Raw genomic sequence first — 24338 nt, forward strand, 5'->3', positions numbered from 1 at the left:
TTCTAAAGGAAATATGAGGTGTTTCTGTTGTGTGTTTAAAATTGCTTTTAGCCTTTGACTCTGAGCTTTACAAAGAGGCAGTAGACAAGAAATTACACTGTCTGAATTGGAAAACAGAAAGGAAAGAATAGATGCAGGTGGAGAGGTGACCTGATTCAGTATTTGCTGCAGAAGGATCAGCAGCTCCCCTTCTGGCCTCTGAGTCTCCCTTTTTCTTTATGTATTGTGAATTCATACAACTTGAGAGGCAAAAGGGCTTTGAAATCCCTGTTCAGAGAACGTGCCTTCTGACTTATTTTATGCATAGGCAGAGAGAATCCCCCCTCAGTCAACTCAGCACCTCCCACCTCTCTCCGAGCCGGGCTCCAGATTCATAGGAGTTCAATAGAGACAGATATATCTTTACGTGCTGTTGCCTGCATAGATTCAATTGTGCTCATGCATTTCAATGAAATGCAAAATACTTTTCATTGCATGCATTTTTGAACTGTCATTTACTCAGATTTCTTGAAGGACTGTATTCAGTACACTCCCCCCCACCCCCCTCCAACTGGGGTTTCAAAAAGATACTATATGTAGATGTGTTTTACTAGGGAAAGCCTTGCTAAATGATTTTTCTGCAGGATGGTGTGAGTTGGCAGTACTGCTTTAGCAGCTTGTCTGGCAGTGGCAGACTGAACCTCCTCCTTTACTGAGTTGCTGGACTTTACATCTCGGGTCACTGGCTCTTCCAGTCATCCAGAAAGCCAAACATCTGAACCTAGGGAGGTGACCGAGGGACTGCAAGCCATCATCCCTAGTAAGGACACGATAAATCATGGGCAACTGCAAGCCAAACCAGAAATGCAGTGATCAAACCAGCTTCCCAGATTGAACTGATGATGTTGATCCTCTTTTTGATATGACCGTCACACTGCTGGTCATTTCAGAAGAAGCAAAAATGGGACAAAGGATATGGGGGTGTCTACTTTCTTTAAAAAGATAAGCTTTCTGTCCACAGCTGACAAGGACCTCGGGCTTGGTTTTTAAAGGCAGCTCCTGGAAGAAAACAGCGAGTGTCCATTCATTCAACTTGTGTGTTTTCTGCTTCTGTGAGGATCTCATACAATTTATCGTGATGGTGACCCCAGAAAGTTGACATTTCTGATAAGGTAAACAGAGAATTGAGCGATGAAGGAACACACCAGAAAAGAGAAGTTTTTCTAGAATTCAAATGAATCACACCCCCTAGAAGACCCACGTGTGTTAGCTGAATTGGGACCTCCTGGTTAGTAATAACTGGGGTGTGTTGGGTTGGGTAGCGTAATTATTAACATTATGCCAATTACATTATGATAAAAATACATTGTTGCTATTATGATACTGGGATTGCAGCTGTTACTCTTTTTAATAATATATTTTATGGCTGATCTTTGGAATTAACAATGTTCCAAAAAGAACATTCTTTGAAAGCAAGAAGATTTACTTCATAAATGCTTAAAAGCCTTTTTTAAATTGGGTTATTCCAAAATCACTGAACACATTATAGTTATCACCTTGTAACAAATATGAGTATAATGATCAGCATTAGGTAAAACTACAGTAAATAAGAGGGCATACTGATCATTGCATAGAAAAATGTCCCTTTAGTTAAAAAAAACAATATTGACTGTAAGTGCTGTATGTAACCACAGTACAAGGAGTACTGTCAGGATCACACAGACAGCATGTGTGATGTCCTGTTAAGCTTACCTTACTATAACAAATTGTAACACCTACTGGTAAACATATCTTGTACAAAGGACTTAACCATCTAAAATAAATTGCAGTGAAAATTGTTGTAAAATATATATTTGTTTAAACATCAGCTTCACAATTTTTTTTTATTTACTTTAATAAACCTGAAAAAAATGTATTGTGTCCCCACTTACTAATGTAGAAGAGTTAATGAAATATATCTGATGTTTTGTAAGAAATTAAAACAAAATATTATGATAAGCTTAACTATACACAACTAGAATAGTATATTTCATTATGATTACAATATAACAAATACATATTAGTCCACTGTATTTCTTGTAAAAGTTGTTCAGCATTTTAAAGGAGGATTTTATTGTTATTTATTCAGCTCTCCCATGTTTCAAAAATTGATTCCTAGTTTTCAAACTTTTAACTATTAAAAATATTTTTCAGGTAAATTTGATTGTAAATTATTTCCTATGCTGACATTATGCATGTGTTGGTAAAACTATTGAGGACATGGGCAACAATATTGTTATCTATAACTAATACATTTAAACCTTACACTCTCAAAGAGGAGTGCAATGCATTGCACTCTGACACTTAAAGGGTTAATCAATACTTATTTTCATTATTCAAAGAAAAATGGTAACTATACCAAGGAAATTGCTCCAATAAAAGAAGCCTTTCAATAGGAAACAGGAGTGCAATTCATTGCAATGCTCCTCCATAAAATGGGTTACTATGTCTCTCTGGTAATGCAGGTATTAAAATAATGTTATTGAAAGTGTGGAAGTGGTCTAATTGATTCATTTTTACTTGGACGCATCCCTTGCACTGTATATATGCATATTGAATGGTATATGTATACTTAGTACCTATATACATTTACAGGCCCTCAAAACTCTTTCCTTCCAAAAATAGAAAATAAATTACCTCCACTGCGTGAGCCATTACTGGGTCTGTCAGTTTTGATTTTAAGTTTCCCCAGACCTTTTACCAAGCAGCAGTAGTGGGTAACGGGCATTAGGAATAAACAATACAGGACAAAAGCTTTAATTATTGTAGTCTATATAAAATAATCTTAATATGTGTGTCCTACTTCATATGGATTTAAATTGCCACATCTTCATCTTCAGTGAACTGGGATCCTGAACATATGTTGATGTTTGCATCGAAACATACAAATTAATGCCAGATGGCCCATAGCTCACCTAGCATGTTTATTTTTTCCCCAGGTACTTCCTTTGCTACAAAACTGTACACTACAGTTCTTCTTCCCATATTGCATGTTGCATGCTTTTGTGTTCCCCAGCTCCCAGTAAGGAAGTGAGGTTATGAATGCAACCTGGGTAGAGATTCCCTATTAGTATCTAACCGAATTTGATGAAATTAATAACTGACTTCAATTTTAGATAAGAACTTAATGTTTGTCGCATGGCAACGGGATAGAACGAGAGCTGTTTTTCTAATCTTTTTATATTTCCTCTCGAAAATCTACCAGTTTATTAGGAATTCAATAACCTGACTGAAATATGATTCACAAACAAATCAGTGTTTATGGAGCAATGTGGGCAGGCCTCAAATATGTACAACGCGTCAATATTAGTACAGTATGTCATCCATAAACCTGCCTATCTTGTGCTTATACATGTAGCAGACATTATTGCACCCAATATCACGCTGTGACGAGCAAAATTATGTGACAGTTGCAAAATTGCACAATTTGACACATTACTGCTCCATTTGTTTGCATTGCAAATCACATGAAAACAATAGTTTGTCAGTCCAACACCTGTAAATCTGAATAACAGATCAACTGTTTCTTCAGTGTTTCTTAGCTCTAATATACAGTATAAGTACTGTATAAGGGTACTAAGTTGTAGTATTCTAATATATGAAGGTACTATTGTGTAGTATTATAATGGGATTTATGAAAGTCTGTACCTTTAATATATTTGGTATGTTGCTTATTTGCAGATGTAAGATTATGTTAAAGCTGCAATCCTCTACCCGCAATTATATTTTTTTAAATTAAAGTCCGTAAACCAGGGGATCTCCTGGAACTGGATCACAATACACTAAGCTCCTAGGACCTTATGGTTCGTGGGATATTAGCATATTTGTTGCCATTGCAAGAATACAAAAATGAATGGGGCACCAGGGTTACCAATGGAAAGTCGCAATATTATCTTGGAGCTTTCTGTTGGCTGCTAGAATAACAATCATCCCGGCGGTCATTTTGAGTCAACTTGACAAGTATTGTTCTGCAATAAATATACGAATGGATAGCTCAGGAATTGTGAGGTCTTCAGGATTTGGATGACCGCAGATCAGCTCTGGAGCAATCCCTGGTTTAAGGTTCTTTAGAAAATTAAATAACACATTTTTAAAACAGGCATTGTGGATTGCTGCATTAATCAACGCCTGACCACTATATAAGACATTGGTGTCAAAAATAAGAAATACAAGTGGCAACTTTCTTACATTTGAAGCCACTGCATATTCACATGACAAGCAATTAGTACACCATGACATAGTGTTCAGCAAATTCAGCAACTTGATAAATAGCCCTCATGATTTTTTATTTAATAAAAAAGCATGAGAGCGCAGATTTACTTTATACTTGTCAAAATTATAAATGCATTACCAAAGTTTTGATATGTTTGAAATTAATGTGTAATGTAAGTTGTTAAAGTCTTGATGTACATTTTAGCATTCATTAAGCATATTATCAAACAAATGTACTAAGGCTTTGCTGATCTTGCATGTTGTACCTTTAATGCAGAGACTGCATATTTTGTTCCACAGTACATACTGTAGCATGATATGTCTCCAATCTAAAGGTTAGGCCGTCATGGTGCTTTGCTTTCAGCTTCTACGCCCTTCGCTCCATCATAGCAGCACTATTTTTTATATAAATATTTTTAGGGATAAATTATATATATTACGAAGCAGCCTTTTTGGTCCGTTTTGAGACGAAAATCCCCTTTCACCTAATTGGCCACCTGGTTGATATAGAACAATTTCCTAAACTTCTACTTTAGAAATATTTATTATGTTCAGATGCAGCGGCCGTTATTCGAACAAATCACGGAGCCGTTTTCGTGTGCTCTGCTGTATTTAACGCGGCATTAACGCGGCCAAACACCCCAGGCACACGTGTTTATTGCAGTTGCTTTGTTTGAATTTCATGGATTCTGTTTCGTATCCGTGGCAGAAATGAATGAATTGTAATATGTACAGTATTGTGCTACTGTGTAAATTTCAGTGTTTAACACTGTTTAACACTAAAATGCAATTTTCTGCAGTCGCGTCTTAAGGCGGGAAGGGGCGGGAAGGTTGGAAGAAATCACGCTCCATGACATGGTATACATTCCAAGGTACACAACGCGTGAAGTGTTCGAAAAACGTCCGCTGCATCTGTATATATTTTACTTCCACAATTGTATATCCCTAGTGTGTTGGTCGGAGAGTCCATGGCTCTTTATGTGTTACTTCTCCGTGTGCCGCTTTTCTCTATGTATACAGGGTATATGAATAGAAATTCACTTTTGCAATATGGCATGTTACACATTAAATTCATCGCCATTTACTTATGCCTATTTTTTTGTTTGTTGTTTGACATTTTATATGAGCAATTGCAATCATGTACAATTTAAGTGAAAGTAAACTTTGATGTACAAAGGCACAGTGTGAAAAACAGGGAAATGCGGAAAACAAAAATAATATTGCAGAAAAAAATAGTAATTCATCTGGCAGAAGATTTTTAGGAAGCATGTTCAATGGTTCTAATATGGAGGAGAGAAGGGCACAAGAAGAAAAATTAGTGGACTGTCAAATTTATAAAGAACAATAGTTTTATTTACATGTGATGCATAGTTCCCAACTCAAAGCAAATTTATGATAAGTATCATGTTAAAAACCTGTCAATAGTTCAATGACTATTAATGTGGAAAACTGTGGGGGGCGTAACTATATGTCAGGCCCTAGCTATTGGTTACAGTAAGTATGTGCACCTTGTTAATGTTTTGAGATGTGCTTTATCTTGAGTTGTCCCTTGCACTTCTGAAACACATAGCTCTGATCTATTAAAAAAAAACATATTTTAGAAGCTCAGCATTGAAATGTTTGCTCCCATTCTTTAAACACCTACTCTTCTGTGACAACCAAAAGGAAAGCAATACATGCTACTGTAAAAAAAAATGCATTACAGGCCCCTCCAGCAATTAAGGTGTTGCCTTTTGAATTGCAGTGTGTTTATGTTTGTTGGTCTTATCATAGATGCAACAACTACAGTGGAACCTACCACTTCCTTTCTCATCCACAGGAAATGGACGTTTGTGAGAGTGCTGTATGAATGTAAATTCCTTCTGTTAACCATTACTATGCCCATTAGAACCATTGATTGGTTGTTTATAGGTCCCATTATTCCATCTTAGAACTAACAAGACATGAATATGAATCAGGACAAATGAGATAGTTATTCTCTAAATAATGGTTGTTCTACTTTTGGTCATCAAACTGAATGGTTTATACAGTAGCATGCTGTACGTTCTCATGTCTGTCAAAATAAAGGTTAATTTCACTTTAATGAGATATTAATTTTAGTTCATATCTACTATTAACTTTGGTTCATTTACCAGTATGCGTATGAAGATTTCGGGTGATATTTATTAAACAATCTTCTGCCATAAGACACCTTCAGGTACTTGAGGACCCCTTACAGACCAATCATGTATATGGGCTGTAAGGTAATTTTGACATAGATCTGTTTGCCAGACAACTATATTACTGACAAAATGAAGGTAGACCCAAGTGATTTAGACAGGCGCTTAAAACACAGGGCTCCACAAATATGATAAATAATAACTAAGTGATATAATAATGCTCACGGTGAAATATTAATTTAGTGTAAGGTGAAATAAACATAAATTCTCAACCTCCAATGGGAATTGTATGGATTCCCTAAAGCAAGTAGACACATCCAGGAATAGGAGGGAGCATATGTCAGGAACACCCCCAAAAAAGAAAGAAAAATATCTTGTGCACTTCTGCCACACAGTAGATAAATGCAATGGGAACAAGTCTTGGCTCGTATGAATAACCTACTTACAAGACGTAGGTTAAAAACCAGCGATAACAGGAGGCTAGGCAACAGCTTCTCTGGTGGATGGTTACGATCGTGGTAAATCTCAAGGAGAAGAGAAAACAAGGAGAGAACTACAAGTGCAGACCAGTAAAACGTTAAAAAAATTATCTAAAATAGCAACAATAAATGTACTCACATGGTGTACATTATAAACAGGCACATCACATAAGAAGGTGAGCTTGAGATGATCTCGGGCTGTAGAGGTGAGGTAACAGTCCGTCTGTCTTGAGTGTCTCAACACTTGCAGGCTTAGTCAAGTGTGAGCTCTGAGGTTAAGCCGAGAGGATCAGCTGCCATATGCCTGTCCCCTTCCCAGTGAATTTGGAAGTAGTAAAGACACCGGCGGATGTGACGTAAGACGCCATCCGAAGCCATCCAGCTGCAGGAGACACTCAAGACAGACGGCCTGTTACCTCACCTCTACGGCGCAAGATCATCTCAAGTTCACATTCTTATGTGATGTGCCTGTTTATAATGTACACCATGGGAGTACATTTATTGCTGCTATTTTAGATAATTTTATAAATGTTTTATTGGTCTGCACTAGTGGTTCTCTCCGTTGTTTTCCCTTCTCCTTGAGATTTACCACGATCGTAACCATCCACCAGAGAAGCTGTTGCCTTCTGTTATCGCTGGTTTTTATCCTACGTCTTGTAAGTAGGTTATTCCTACGAGCCAAGACGTGTTCCCATTGCATTTATCTACTGTGTGGCAGAAGTGCACTAGATATTTTTCTTTCTTTTTTTTGGGGTGTTCCTGACATGCTCCCTCCTATTCCTGGATGTGTCTACTGACAAAATGAAGGGAAAGGTTAGTTCAAGATAAATAACTTAATTAGAACACAGAATTGCATACTGATGCAGCTGCCGTTATTCGAACACACCTCGGCGCCGATTTTGAGTTCTCTGCTGTTCCCCACGCAGAATGAACGCGGCCAATCGCCCCAGGCACCCGCGCTTATTGCGGATGTTTTGTTTGAATTTCATGGATTCTGTTTCTTTGTTTGCAATAAAATGGAGGAATTGTAATGTGTACAGTACTGTGCTACTGTGCTACTGTGTCAATTTCATGTTTTTAATAGCCAGAACACCAAAATTAGTTTTTCTGCACTCGCCGTGCTCGCATCTTAGTGCGGGGAGGCTGCAATTCATCCCGCGGTTTCAAATCAGGATTCCAATGTACATGACGCGTGAAGTGTTCAAATAACGGCCCCTGCATCAGTATCTGTGAATTTGAATTGCATACAGAGTACTGTATGTCCACCTCCTGCAGCTCTACATAAAATCTCCCCAAATGACTCACTGTAAGGCATATATCTTAATATACTGATGTTAATACACACATCTCTATTTCTAGTGCTGTGTGTTCGTGTAAATACTATCTCACAAAATGGGAGAAGAAATAAGGCAATATTATGATTTAAGGAAAATTACTAATTTAATAATAATTCCTGAACTAAGTCTGGAGCCTACTTGGTAAAGCATTTAAATACTGTAAATTGTAAATGTATTATGTCAAGTAAAAAACATTTTTACATGGTGTAAAGAATGTACTGTATAAAACTTTTTTAAATTCTACATTTAATTCTACATTCTATTTAATCGGCTGGTCACATACGACTGGACAGTTATTTGCAAAATGTAGAATATTATCTAAATGAAGGATATATTTCTGTTATGTCTTTGTAATATAAAAGTGGGTGTATTGTGAAGGTTGTTGCATTGCAAGGTAAACAGTTAAATCGCTTTGAATAGGTTGTAAAAGCTAGGGTAATGTAAATTGTGAAAAATACTGTAGGAATATGTGGAATAACAAAAGTAGACAGCTGAGGAAAATATACTGTGAGAGAATAGGGTATGGACTAAAAAGAGACAGTTAAAAGTATCCAAGAAGATAAGAATTAGAAAGAGCTCCTACAATTAGAAGATTAGTATAGTTCCTACCATTGCAACAACTTGAAATGTTACTGCAGTATGCCTATTATAATAATAATAGCATGTTCTTGTATAGCGTTGTTAGTTGTACACAGTGCGTTACAGAGACATTTTGCAGGCACAGGTCCCTGCCCCGTGGAACTTACAATTCTATTTTTGGTGCCTGGGGCACAGGGAGATAAAGTGAGTTGCCCAAGGTCACAAGGAGCTGTCACAGGGAATTGAACCAGGTCCCTGAATTTCAAACCCAGTGCCAGTCAGAGCCACTTCCCTTCTGTATTGAAGAAATGAGAATTGAATGCAGGTTGTAATATTTTTTACTGAGCAAATATGTGAATACTGGAACTTATAACCAGAAGTGGCTCAGACAAAAAGGAAACATTGCAATCTTGTAATCTTATGTACATGCTTAATGGTCAACATTTTAAAGCTTCTTTCAGAGAGGTAGAGTATGTGATGGAAATGCAAGAAATGATCAGAAAAACACAACACAAAATGTGATTACTATGGAGACATTAGAAGTTTAAATAAGGATTTCAACTATTTGTACTGGTCTGATTTGTTTTAAAATGTATAGGTGGAAATCACCTGCATTTAACCAATTGAACAGGCTTATGCCGTAAGCTAACGTTGGTCCTAGTAAGAACTGCCTGTAGTGTTCAAGTGTTCTTGCTAGTTGAAAACACTCTGCATAACTGTAGCCTGTCTTATTTTCCCTGGACCTCAACCCTTGTCTGCTTCATCTTGGGCTTCCAGCAGCATACTGTATGCTGGCTGGAGTTTACCATAGTCCTTTTTTCCCCTGGCAAACCCAGTCCACAGGGGAAATAAGGTGGACTACATCTGTGCATAGTTAGGAGGCATTTATTGCTGAACCAAGTAGAGAGTGCTATTTAATCAGCTAATTTTATTGGATTGTCTTGGTTATAAACCACATGTAAGTAAACAATAAGTAATCATTTGATTGTATTCTTGTTTTTTTCACCTAGGGACTTATAATTGAAACTGCTTGTCAGCTTTGGTTTGAATGAAGATCCCCATACCTTGGGATGCAGTAGGCAATGCCCAGCTTCACTGTAATGGCAATTGGAGCTCTCTCCAGCTCTCTTCTTGTAACCTGTTGCCTGATGGTTGCCCTGTGCAGCCCAACTATACATGTACAAAACCTTACAATGACACAAGACCAGGAGAACGTAAAAAGTAGCCAAGAGAAGAGAGAAAATGCAGAACAAGAAGGTCAAAACCAGACAAGCTTGGGTAAAATGAATGAAAACAGAATAAGCAGGGAAGAAACAACCAGAGACTGGAAAAGCAAAGGGAAGAAAAATATTTCCAACAAAGAATTTGTGACTAGACAAAAACAAACTTTGAATAGTCCAATTCTGAGCAGTAAACTAGAGACCATGCAGGCAGAAGTGCAATCAGACAGTGTACAGGAAAAACCTCTAGAGGAAGTATCTATTCCAGATGTTGATGCAACCCCGGAGGCTCAAGAGGAATATGCCTATCCAGATTATCGTGGAAAAGGTTGTGTGGATGAGAGTGGCTTTGTTTATGCTATTGGTGAGAAGTTTACACCTGGTCCCTCAGCTTGCCCTTGCCTTTGCACTGAGGAGGGACCTCTTTGCATTCAACCAGAGTGCCCAAGGCTGCACCCACGGTGTATTCAAGTGGACACCAGCCAGTGCTGCCCACAATGCAAAGAGAAGAAAAATTACTGTGAGTTTCGGGGGAAAAATTATCAGTCCTTAGAAGAATTTATGGTGAGCATCAGATTGGATTATTATTCACTGTACCGGTACACTTGCTAATTTAATTATATATTTAATGGTCTATATTATGATTTAATTAGACAAATCATTGACATATATGTGTTTCATTCATTGAAAACACTAAGTGCTATAGGGGATTTGTTTATCAGTGCATCACTTATTTTCTAAAATGTTATTACATTAGAGCAATGGACTTGACATAAGAAGTGATTTAACCTTTTTTTTTAAATTGCAAAAACAACATTATTTGATATAATTATCTAGGCCAGAATAGCCATTGTTGATTTTACTATAGTGTCATTTGGGTATTTAAGTGCATTTTTTTCTATGGAGTTGTACAGCTACTGTATTCAATGTGTTGTGGTTTTGTGTTGACTGTTAAATGAACCAATGTCTTAGCTATTGAAGAGTACTTTCATACTTCTATTGAGTAAAAATGAAAAATAAAGTTGAATGTACTGTAACTGCACACTCAATGTACTTGAGGTGTAAAGTAAATTAAACTTTAGCTTAGGCATGCTTTTCTGGTACTCTTAAACAGTTCACCTTGAACAGAATCAACTGATATATTTGTATAGGCTTTCTAACTATTATTATTGCAGAGTTGTGTTTAGAATAGAAAGACAATTGAATGAATGAATTAATTTAATAAAGTGAAGCAGTATCAAATTGGTTATACAATCCAAATGTGTTCCGTTCCGTGGACCTCTGGAGAAAAAATAGAAATTAAAACATTTAAAAATACCACAACTAAAACTGCATATACATAACTAAACTGTAGTATTAAGTGTAATGCCAGTAATGATACACATCTATACATAGAACATGTTATTTAAAATTGGGAAAACGTAAGATCTCTTCTTCTATAGTACAGAATATAGTTACAAAGTAACAATACAAGTAGATCCCAGCACTCAATGAGAGAATAGTCAAGAAATAAGCAAAAAAAGAAATGTAATGAAGAAATTAAAAAATAATGAAATACAGACACTGATGCAACGTGATAGCCAAAATAGTGGAGGGGAGAGGGGGTAAGGTGTGAGAAAGGCACTAAGGAGAAAAACACATGAATAGGAGTACGGGTATGTGAAGGAAGGGAGAGAGAAAACAGAAAGAGGGAGGGGGAGGAGGGTTGGGGTGTACCCAAAAGGGAGAATAAAGGCAAATGAGTGGGGCAACGTTCTTCTTCTGGCCCGTTCCCAGTGAGCTGTTAGACCATAGGTACTTCCCTCACCCTTTATCCTCTCCTCCTAAAATCAAAACTGATAAACATTTTCAATCACAAAGTCTATATGAGAATAAGCTAATATGCAACCAGCAGGGTACAGGTAGTAGTATCAAGAGCACATGTACAAATGCAGTGAGAGCAGCAAGCACACGGCGAGATCAGTTCAGACACTAGTTCCTTAGTCTAGTAGCACAATAATGCAAAAAAGGCAATAATCTCAAGCTTATGGTTTGATAGTGTCCCTGCTAACAGGCTGGAGAACACATTTCTTTTTTTGCTTTTTGCTTATTTCTTGACTATACTCTCATTGAGTGCTGGGATCTACTTGTATTGTTTGTATTGTTTGGAAGGATTAGGTTCCTTCCTTTTTCCCGTTGCAATGCGACTTATCCCAAATATTTTTCCTACAGTATATTGCTTTTTTGAGACAGTAGAAGAAGTAGAACAGATATATTGCAACACTTTTTTTAAAGTTTGTTTAAAAGCTTATACTGTAAATATTATGAATTAGTCATTAGAGCTTGATGTATGTACAGTACAGTTAATACAGGGCTATTTACATGGGAGAACACAGAGAAACTGAGATCGCTAAACTTTTTAGCGTTCTGGCACTTTTTTGGGGAGTGAAGGGGTGGGGAGCTGATCAATAAGGAACTAGCTCCTGCATTGCACACACAAAAGTGAAAACGGCAAATAAGAAAGAAAAACGTAAAACTGTGATCCATCTCTATGGATGCAATGCGACCCCATGTGCTGTGCTTACAGAAAAAGTGAAAGTACCAACAGGGATGTTTAAAGATAACTTTTTTCTTCATACATATGTTAATGCATTTCAGGTTTTTCATTTGAACCGGCATTTATGGGCATTTATAATGCCGGTTCAAATGAAAAACCTGAAATGCATTAACATATGTATGAAGAAAAAAGTTATCTTTTAACAGTGATTGGTGCCTTTTTTTAAACCAAAATCTGACACCTGTAAGCATTTTAAATCATTTTTCTAAGTTCCTTTGTAAACATGGCGATCTAAGACTTGGGAGGGTGAGGTGATTTCAAGGGATGGGCGAAACTTCAAAAAATCAATTTCCCTGAATTTGCTGGGCTTTCTATTCAAAATTTGTCCCGCGGTATAAAATCCGTTGACGGATTGTTCCAGTTTCAATCTATACGGATAAATAAAAAAACGCCATTGGATGCAATCCAGATGGATTTGTGAGAATCTGAGCCTGAGCCTCTCTCTTCCTCTCCCCTTATCTTTATTGGTTCTAGTAAAAACATGTAGGTTGAGTACAGAACACCTGATAACAAACACTTTCCTATTCAGGGGCATTAAAAGCATCCAAGCATTACTTTTAGCATGGTTAGATTGATTTGATGAAGCCAATTGGACTATTAAACTATTTACAAAAGGTTGTGTTTTACATGGGATTGCACCTTTAAGAATTGTAGCTCTGGCATTACTATAACTGTCCTATATAAATACTTCTATTCAAAATACTACTATGTTTTTTGTGCCAAACAATTGAGCCAAATGATGAAACCCCCAGGAAGTGGACATATTATGGGCACATTTTTGGCAGTCCTTATCAGCCAAACAATTCAGGTTGCCCTTTACAGTACCTACGAATGGAGTGAACTGTTTTTGCTCTGTGCATTAACAAGATCATTTATATTAATTATTTAGACACATTTGCAGTGCCTTGCATTGCCATTGAAGTAGTTAATTTATTTTTTTAGTTATTTTATAGAAGCGGAGAAACTATCAATTCTGTTTCCTTTGAGTTTTTACTGCTTTAATTTCATGTTTGGGCTAACAGTATATCATGTAAACTATTACATATTATCCTTAATCTCTGGATATATTATATAATAGAAACAGTTTAATTTAATATACTGTGTATTTACAATGTAACCTTCAATGATTGTATGACCAAGTATAAATGGTTATAGAAACACTTCACAGTATTAAGATTTCCTAAGAGGTATTCATTAAATAATGTCACCATATTGCTCATGACACTATTTGTCACAGTGGGAACAAGCTTGTGAATAATGTTAATTATGTATGCCTCTTCCTTATTTATGCTCATAAGCATGTAGCTGCATGGCATTAAGATCATGGTATAAATGGCATACTTATAATACTAAGAATTTCAAGATATTGAAATAACAACTGATCTACTGTATCAGTAAGAAAAAAATAATATAAATAAAACTTTGAAATCTACAAATGATGCATGCAGTCTCAATATTATTATGTTTTTTTTTTTTTTACAACCCTCTCATGATCAGGGTTGACTGAACTACCAGAGATCATAAAATCACCAGACTGAACACAAGGGTTTAATAACCCAGAATTTCTGTAGCTGGAGCTCACAGTAAATCACACAGTACAGAACAGCACAACAATACATTACCTGCACACATTGTTAATGGGGAACACCTAATCTGGCGAGGTGGAAGGTGCTGCCATAGCTGGCTTACCTTCTGGAGTCTTCTGAGTACAGGAACAAAAGGGATTCCTGGGTGAGGGAACACAGTCTTGAAAAAGACTCACACAAGCTTGCGCCAAGACAGCCACACAGGCATAGGACTCCAGGTACGTACCGGTAGCACACAGTCTTTACAAAGACTAGCAGGGACAAGGGCACATGGATACCTATTCTAATAGCTTCAATAAGTAACTCATCGAGCATTGTGGGCACTTCTTGAATCAGTTTGCAAATGTAGCTATTCAGAAAGCTTCGATAACATGCCAAACTCGCTCGTGAAGTGCTTTTCCCTGATCGGTCTCACTCCTGCTCAGACAAGCCATGCAGGAGCTCCAAAAAATGCATTTTATTTAAATATCGAGCAATTCTAGTAGCTCGAGATTCACATTGCGGCTGCAACTCGCAAGCAACTTGCAGGTTCTGATCTCGCCACCTGAAGAGGCTCGAGATGGGATCCGCGATGTGACTCAGAAGAAAAAAATATTTTTACTGCATCAGATTGAAGCCAGCAATCTTCAGAGCTGCCACACATTAATATCAGCACCGGAGACCCCCTGCTTCAATCCTATGAAATAAAAATACATTTACACACAGATTCATAATCTCAGTGGCTAACCGCTAAGGTATTGAAGGGATTAAATACCAGTGCCGGTTTATTGGGGGTAGAGGAGGTGGGTGGAGGTGGTATTTGGCCTGTGGTGGGTATTTAGGCCTACCCGGAGGGTTGTGGGATTTTATCAAAGCTACTAGAATATGCCCCACAGCTTTTACAAAGGCTTTTACAAAGGCTATCAGAATAATTCATTTTAAGGCTGGGGAGAAGGTACTACCATACCCCTGTCCCAATAAGGGCACCGGCGATCAGTCTGGGGGAAACCTGTATCCATCAGCTACAGGAGTTATGGGTAAAAATCCAGGAGAACCTTCAGAGAGCAGTGTCCACCCAGAAAAGGCAAGCGATAGGCTTCGTTGTACACAACCTTGGAGACATGGGGGGCCTATTGTATAAGCCTTGATAACCCTCTTATCGAGGCCTTTTTAGCCAAAATGCCTACGGCTATTCTGTAAGCTTCGATAAGTGGTCGATAAAGGCATGAATCGCCAATTTGTTCAGCCGTCAAAAAAAAATCGATGGGTGACCGGCGATAAGCCACTTATAAACAGGTTATGAAACTCATGCAATTCAGTAGCCTCGATGAGTTTATCAAGGCTAATCACAGCTCTAGAATGTCGAGTTTCTCCCAAATCCTCACATTAGGAAAAGTTGGCATGAGGCTGGTGAGAAGTTGCAGAGAGGCGATGTGAGAGGACTTAGAAAAAAAAAAGCATTTTTCCTGCATCAGATTCATGCCGGAAGTTTCCAGAGCTGATACCGATTAATATCAGCACCGGAAGCCCCCCGCATGAATCCCATGCAATAAAAATGCATTTACAGACAACTTCATTACCTTTGGAACTAACCGCTAAGGCAATGAAGGAGTTAACTACCACTGACATGTTTGTTGTGGGTAGCGGGGGGGGGGGGGGGAGGGGGTGAAACAAATTTTAGTAAGCTAGCCTCTCCTCATAAGTTACATTTTCCATCCCCTTTATTAATTTGGTTGCTCTTCTCTGCACTTTTTCTAGTTTCATAATGTCTTTTTATGGAGCAGTGCCTAAAACTACTCCATATTCAAGGTCTGTTCTTACTAATGCTTTATATAGTGGCATAATTGTGCTTACTTCCCTTCCATCCATCCATCCAGTTAAACTCATATAGTCTTCTGGGGGGGAGTGAGAATTGCTGCTATAAAATAAGTCTGCAAGTCTACAGGATGTTTTCAGATAGGTGAAATAGGCATTTTCGGTCATCAAGCACCATACAGGTGAAGGTTCATTAACATTAACAAACCACATTAGAATTGACTCCATAGAGTGTTTTTTGCTAGTCGCAATCACGTGACCCGGCACGCGTACTGATAGCGTCACTACAAAAGCATCCTCCACACTCCTTTGAACGGCAACAAAATCAAGCTCCCCCCAACATGTTTGTGACGATCCTCCGAGGAAGTGACTGGCATCGTCACAAACATGTAGGGAGGAGCTTGATTTTGTTGCCGTTCAAAGGAGTGGAGGACGCTTTTGTAGTGACGCTATCAGTATGCGTGCCGGGTCACGTGATCACGTGATCATGACTAGCATAAGCTGGAACTCCGGTTTGGACAAGCTGCGGACGGCAATTGTGTTTTATTGTCAGCAGAGACACATTGTAAGTGTTATTCTCTGTGTGTGTGTTTTAATGAAAGCTTTGCAGTTCTGCACCATTGTTTTTTCCCCTTATATTTATCTTTTGGGAAAACGAATTGAGTGCTGGTAGTGGAGGAGTGCTGGGAGAGAAACAGAGTCAGAGAGACTGGAACACGTGGGGTTCGTGGAGCAGCGGGAGAAGACGTTGGCACATGCACAGATCCTATCCACTCATGCATTGCATGCCCACTTTGTGGATCATCAGTTGAAGCAGTGAGAAAGTCTCCTTATACATCTATAAAAGAATTGGACTCTCTGGGGGAATCTCGGGACTGTTTTGCATCCTATGGACATAGTGACATTTTGAGCGTCAGGTATCCCTTTTTTCCGTCATCTTTTGGAGAACCAGGCTGGATACAATAATACAGACAAGTATTATGAATTTTATCGAAATGTACTTTGCAAGTACCATTTACAACCATGAACATTTAATTTTTAAACAGAGACTGACACCATTTAACCTCTGCAATGTATTGCTTTGCTTTAAAATGTGGTATAAATTATGTTTAGGAATATCTGGACTTGCTGCTGCAGTAAGTTTTGAGGCTCCCAGTCCTCCTCAATGTTGTGATCCCTCCTTAAACATAGAAACAGAATTAGACAACAGACAAGAACTATTTGGTCCACCTAGACCATCCATTTTCTTATCTACTGTACAAACTCAAACCTATTTCCTTGGTGTTATTTTAAAATGAAGACAGCTTTATGCATATCCACTTTTTTTTTATCTACTTACTGTATTCATTCGCCTCTACCACCTCTGTTGGGTGGCTATTCCATGAATCTACCACCCGGTCCATGAAGAAGTACTTCCTCACATTTTCCCTAAGCCTGCCACCCTCCAGGTTCAAAGTATGACCTCTTGCATTTTTCTTTATCTGAAATATGATTCCCTCCTGTACCTAGTTGAAACTTTTTATGTTTTTGAATTTTGTGTCATATTATTCCTCTACCTTCTCTCCTCAAAGCTGTACATATTTTGGGTCCTTTAGCCTTTCCTGAGTTTTATGAGGTAGACCATGCACCATTTTGCACAATCTGTAATTTATGTATGTCCTTTTAGAAGTACAGCTGCGGCCGCCTTTATCCTAATGCGGCCGTATCGGCGCAACTCTGATAACCGCGGGCAGATGCAGTATTTTTTTTTTCCGGAATATGTTCCAGTATTGTAGCACTCGTAATATTGAATGCATTAACGTAAATGCGGTATGAATGCGGCATGAACGCGGTGAAGTGCGGTGAAGTGTGTGGCAATTCGGAAAAAATCCCCGAACAAATTCGGAGATGTTGGAGAATAAAAGGGGCCGCGGCTGTGTGGTCCCCAGAACTGAACACAGTACAGTACTTTAGGTGAGGTCTCACCAATGATTTATAAAGTGTCATGATTACCTCTCTCTGTCTGCTGCTAATATCTTATTTTTCCCTATAAAATTTAAGATGCGTTGTACAGTATGGGATCTTATAAGTTGCTGGACAAAAGATATTCAACAATTCTTTATTTTAACAGTGTTTCCATTACTGTAATGTCCCCTTTACTGACAGTAGGCTCACTGAACTGTAGTAAGCATACTCTACCCTATTTGCACTTTTTTTTATATAGTAGTACTACATCTGTGCTTCTTTAGTCATTTTAAACTACACCTGTCACTAGTTACTGGTTAAAAAGTTCTGTTAAAGGTGTTCCAAGCACTCGCCTAAGCATTTTTATGCCCTCGAATGTATTCGATCTTGCCCTATTGACTTGTTCGCTTTCAGTTTTGAAAGTCCCATTAGTACTTCCTCCACCGTAAAATAATTTGTTGCTTCAATCATGAAGAGATTGTGAGGATCAGGCGCAATCTCCGTCCCCATCAAGCTCTAGTCTCCGATTGGTTCTAGCTGCTTTCCAGCCTGCAGGAGTAATCCTGCGTCTGATTCGCCGACCCTGCTATTTAGGCTCAACCTCTTTCACCAGGAAGTTGGCTGAGCATAAACTTCTTGTGACATAGTGCTGGTTGCTGGTTTGTCTTGCCTTTCCTTGTTCTGTTTTTGACTTCGCTGACTTCTCCTACCCTCGACCATTGCTAGTGACCCCTACGATCGAAATCTCTCCAATCCTTGACCTCGGCTAATGACTGTTACGATCCGCACCTCTCCAACCCTGACCCAGCTACACAACAACAAACTTGCACACTGGACGCGGTCTCGTGGCTTCAGGTCGGTGTTTCCAAATCCCCACCTCGGCCTCGCGGTTCCGTCCTGTTTGTGGTGAGCACCTATTGCAGTATGCTCAGCACCGCAAACATGGACCCCGTTGAGGTGGGTCGATTTCTGACCTTACACGCCAACCTGTTCAAAAGGCTGTAACAGTACCTGGACCAAAATGACAACCACATGGCTCATATCCAGGCCGTGGTACAATCTAGCACAGACCAGGTACAGCGTGCAGCAACTAATTCTGTTTCCCAGGCAGCAGCTGCCCCGGAACCTAGTCCCATCCATGCCGCTTCTGAACTACGACTTCCTACACCTAACCGCTATCGCGGAGACCCCCTCGGCTGTTACCAATATTTTGTTCAGTTAGAACTGGCAACTTCCCGCTTTGTGTCCTAGCAATCAAAATTGGCATATATTATTTCACTGTTAACCAGTGAAGCTTTGGCTTGGAATCACAATTAGCCAATTAGCCAATAGGAGACCAGTGTTGTATACTTAAGAGTAGACAGGGGAGAAATCGATACACTCCTGACGAAGCAAGTTAACCCTATCTTGCGAAATGCGTTGAGTGGAAGAGGAGAGGAGAGGATACCGGTATACAGTGACGTCAGACGCCGACTTCAGTCAAACCGCGCGAGAACCCCAGCGGCCGCTTGTGGGGACCGCCAGCGATTGATAGAGATGGACTAAGCGCACATCGGACAGCATACCGCTGTAAAGATATCCTTATGTGGAATGAGTGGTAGTACAAAGTGTGAGTACACCCTTAGGGGGCTTTTAAATATATTTTTATGTATTAAAAGTGTTTTGGAACTTACTACACCATTAGCCCCTCCTTGTTTCCCCTCCCTATGCTGTTTCTTCCCCACCTACTCGAGCTTGGCTACCTGGCAGCTGACCACTTCAAGCAACTGCCATCACCACTGTGTTAGTCTACAGCACACTCCCTCATCTCCCGTATATCAAACTTTGGCTTGGGCAACACCTATCTGGCAGTGAAGACCGGATCTCTCAAGTAACTTATCTTTATTCACACAGGAACTCCACAGCTTCCTTGTCCCTCCTGCATATCTCTCAAGGCAGTCAATTGGTGGCCCGTTACATAGTCAGGTTTTGAACTCTCACCACAGAGATCAGATGGAATGATGAAGCACTGGTCGTGGTATTTTGGCAAGGCCTTGCTGAGAAGTTCTCACTGGTGGAAAGCAACTACAATGTAGGCAACCGGGAGCTCTTGGCGATTAAAATGGTGCTAGAAGAATGGAGACACCTTCAAGAGGGCACTGAAAACCCAGTTACTATTCTTACCGACCATAACAATCTTATGTACATCAAGGGTAGCAGTCGTCTAGGTTCTCAGCCAGCAATGTGGTCACTGTTTTGTTCACATTTTAATTTCATTATCTCTTGCATCCCATGCTCTAAAAATGTTTCATATCCAAAACTCAGGATGACTGGGCGGAACTTTTGCCATGGGCAGAATTCTCTCACAACAATTTATAAAGCGATACGTCGCAGGAATCGCCGTTCTTCTCTACTATGGGTTTCATCCCTCTGCACTTCCTTCACCGGGGTTTGCGTCCGGGGTTCCAGCAGTGGATAACCGTATCCATCAGCTACAGGAGTTATATGTAAAAATCCAGGAGAACCTTCAGAGAGCAGTGTCCACCCAGAAAGGGCAAGCAGATAGGCTTCGTTGTACTGCCCCGGTATACAACCTTGGAGACATGGGGGCCTATTGTATAAGCCTTGATAACCCACTTATCGAGGCCTTTTTGGCCAAAATGCCTACGGCTATTCTGTAAGCTTCAATAAGTGGTCGATAAAGGCATGAATCGCCAATTTGTTCAGCCATCAAAAAAAAATCAATGGGTGACCGGCGATAAGCCACTTATAGGCAGGTTCTGAAACTCATGCAATTCAGTAGACTCAATGAGCTTATCGAGGCTTATCACAGCGCTAGAATGGCGAGTTTCTCCCAAATCCTCACATTAGGAAAAGTTGGCATGAGGCTGGTAAGAAGCTGCAGAGAGGCGAAGAGAGAGGACTTAGAAAAAAAGGCATTTTTCCTGCATCAGATTCATGCCGGAAGTCTCCAGAGCTGATACCCATTAATATCAGCACCGGAAGCCCCCCGCATGAATCCCATGCAATAAAAATGCATTTACAAACAACTTAATTACCTTTGGAACTAACTGCTAAGGCAATGAAGGGGTTAACTACCACTGCCATGTTTGTTGTGGGTAGCGGGGGGGGGGGGGGTGAAGGTGGCATTTGGCCCTTGGTGGGTTTTTTGGCCTTGTGGGGGGGGGGTTGCGGGTGGAATTAACACCTTTATTACCTTAGCGGTTAATAGCACTAAGGTAATTAAGGGATTAACCCCTCCCGCTACCCACCCGGTAGGTATAAACACCCACCAAGGGCCAACCCACCAACTTCACCCAGCCTCGCTACCCGCAATACATATTTTAAAACACAGCAACCCTTCTACCCACCTCCTCCCCACCCCCCCAAATATACAGTACAGTAATGGGCAAAATTACTATTATCCAAATATGGATAATAGTGCATTTGCCCATTATAAAATCAAACATTAGCCAGTCAGCATTAATAAAATAAATAAAATGTTCAACTTACTCACTCCTGCCATCATGAAGGGCATCCTTGTCAGCATACTGCAGGTCCATATCCTCCGATGGCAGCAAGAATAAAAAAAAATACAATCTAATGGCCCCTAACCCCGTAATCACCTTAGCAGTTAATAACCACTATAGTAATTAAAGGGTTAATCCCCATCCCCCGCTACCCACCTGTGCGGCCTAACCACCCGCCCTGGCCCCACAATACCCACCCTGTACCCATTGATTGGCACAGTGGTATATCATACCCATATAATATGGGCAAGATAAGCCTCTAAATCACTCAATGATCAACCTAATAATATAATAATTAAAGAAATACACAAGCACCAAAACAACCCAAGAATAAAAGAACTAAAAAGCCTCAACTACACATCTATCACTAAAACAGCAAAATAATTCCAATTACGTTATTCCAAAAATATGAATACAAATAAATAAACATCTATCAAACCAATCAATTAAAGAAATAAAACCAGTAGCCAACAAATCAATTAATTAATTTCAACCAGTAGCCAACACAACAAATAATTAATTTTAAACGCTAACCAATCCTAAAATGTACTAAAAACAAGCCATCCAAATTCCAAACAATTTAATCCAAACAATAAACAGTAATTGAAAAAATAGCAATCAATAGAAAACAAGCATTTGCCAAAAAATGCATTGGCTGTCAAAGTATTTTTCTGTACCCTAAAGGGGCACAGATTAATACAGTATCAGTCAATGGGCAAACATAAAAATAAATAAATACAATGAAAAAAACCTGAAAAAATAAATTTACATACATTCAATATTTTACTTACCTTTAGAAGTCATCACCCTCCGACTCCCGGCGTATCTGAAACCTCTCGACCCGCGACCTCATCACCGGTAATGACCTCATCACCGGTAATCCATCTCCATCCACCTTGAAGATCAGGAACAGGTTACAAAAATATTCTTTCTTTAATCTTCTTTCACCTTCTTCTATCTTCATCTGTCATTCTTCTTCTTTTATTCTATCTTCTATCTTCATCTGTCAATCCAAAAACCCATGTTAAATCCAAAACGGATGTTGCCACGTCGACTTCTTCTGCTAAAATTAGATGTACAGGCCTTATATAGGGCCTGTGATGTCACATTTTAGAGTCTGATGGTACAGCTCCTGTCCAATTGGACGCTGCATCATCTGCCGCCTCTTTTTTTTTTAAGGATGTGACATCAATTCCAAGGGAGGTACGTCACATCCCTAAAACCACATGGCTATATCACATGGTATTACAGCCAATGGGATTGAAGACAATTCCAATAGTTGCTGTACCATCTAATAGGTCACATTAGTTCAAAAGGATTCAAGTGATGCTGAGGGATGCTCCTGAAAGGGGATGGGAGGGTACTGTGAGGATCAGGCGCAGGCTCTGCCCCTGTCAAGCTCTAGTTGCCTGTTTGGTTCTAGCTTCTCTCCTGCCTGCCGGAGTATTCCTGCATCTGATTCACCGACCCTGCTATTTAGACTCAGCCTCTTCCACCAGGAAGTTGGCTGAGCATAAACTTCTTGTGACATTGTGCTGGTCGCAAGCACTTTGCCTTGTCTTGCTTGACCTTGACTTGTTCTGTTTTTGAATTCTGACTTCTCCAATCCTCAACTATGGCTAGTGACCCCCACGACAATGAACTTTCATACTGGACATGGTCTGGTGGCTCCATGTTGGTGTTTCCAAATCCCCTCCTCAGCTTTGCAGTTCCGTCCTGTTTGCGGCACGCACCCGTTACCGAGATTGTATCAGAAAACGCATAACGGTTAGTGTCACGAGAGACCAGGTTATTTACATCTTTTTACCAGAATCATTTATTGAGCAAAACAAGGTAGAGAAATAAATTGTAATTTATTCGGCATAAATTCCCTTACACACAATGAAACACAAAATCCAGATGAAAAGACACACTTACTTTGGGGCTTGGGTTTCAAACTAGACTTTCCTAGGGGCAGGGAGAGTTTTACCCTGACCGGGACTTAGCCCGGAATATCCTGGAGCCCAAATCAGCATAAAACTCCATACGCCACCGTTACGTTCTTTTCTGAGAATTTGGTCCCTCCTGACCGCGAGTCAGCCCAAATCACCTGGATCTCAAATCGGCATAAAATCCCAGCCGCGTCCGCAACTCTTTCTTTTCGGAGAAATTGGGCGCAAAATTCGGAACAGTCTCTTGCGGCAGGCATCTTTGAAAAGCCAGCCGTACTCTCCGCTCAGACTCAAGGTGAACACCCAATCTGATTGGCTCAAGTCTTCTTATAGTATTCACTGCTTCATTGATAAAGTAGAAGCAGAGCGGACAGCCAATCAGTGCGTGGGAACTTTCCCAAGCAGCCAATCAGAGCCGAGCCAGCTTGAAAAGACGGGTCAGCAGGAAATTCAAAACAGCGAAGGGGCATGCGCAAGCCTGCCACATACCCCCAAGCCATCCCAATGCCACCCACTGGGCAGGCTTCACTAGGTCACGGAGGACTGCCATTAATCTCCAGACTTAGTACTCCATCTTTCCCTGCTGACCAAATAATGTTCACATCTCAAAGTATCCTCTGGCTGCTTTGAACTCCGATGTCCAGCAGACTTACCGGTGCCTATGGGTTTGCACTGGCTGCTTGTTTGGACATCGGTTCAGAATGTAAAAACATATTACACTACATTAAAGTATATTGTAATAGACTCTGAGTCTTGGGGTACAGGGAACAGAAAAGGAAATATGTTGTCTCTTTATTTCTGCCTGCCTTATTTCCCCACACAATTTCCCTGTGACTCAGTTTGGACTTACAGAGCTCCCCCCCCCACCTTATATACATTGGGCACCCACAAGCCCTATCCTGGTTGTGGGTCACCTTGGCACTAGCTGGGATACCCCTCCCCCCCTTAATCTAGGGATTCCCTCAGCTCCAGGA

General features: G+C 39.8%; 1 protein-coding gene across 2 annotated transcripts in view; it reads left to right on the top strand.

Annotated features, from left to right (window-relative positions):
- The first annotated feature begins 186 nt into the window (after positions 1–186).
- Positions 187–24338, top strand: part of VWC2 (von Willebrand factor C domain containing 2) — a 593413-nt gene continuing 569261 nt past the window's right edge. Inside the window, exons 1-2 of one of the 2 annotated variants that reach the window (XM_075586461.1) lie at positions 187–1267; positions 9795–10568. In XM_075586461.1, coding sequence (XP_075442576.1) covers positions 9867–10568 — 702 coding nt within the window. In that variant the 5' untranslated portion in view covers positions 187–1267; positions 9795–9866. The remainder of the gene's footprint in view (positions 1268–9794; positions 10569–24338) is intronic. The other variant, XM_075586460.1, reaches the window with a different exon arrangement.

Source organism: Ascaphus truei, chromosome 2 (assembly GCF_040206685.1).
Source record: "Ascaphus truei isolate aAscTru1 chromosome 2, aAscTru1.hap1, whole genome shotgun sequence".
Lineage (NCBI taxonomy): Eukaryota > Metazoa > Chordata > Amphibia > Anura > Ascaphidae > Ascaphus > Ascaphus truei.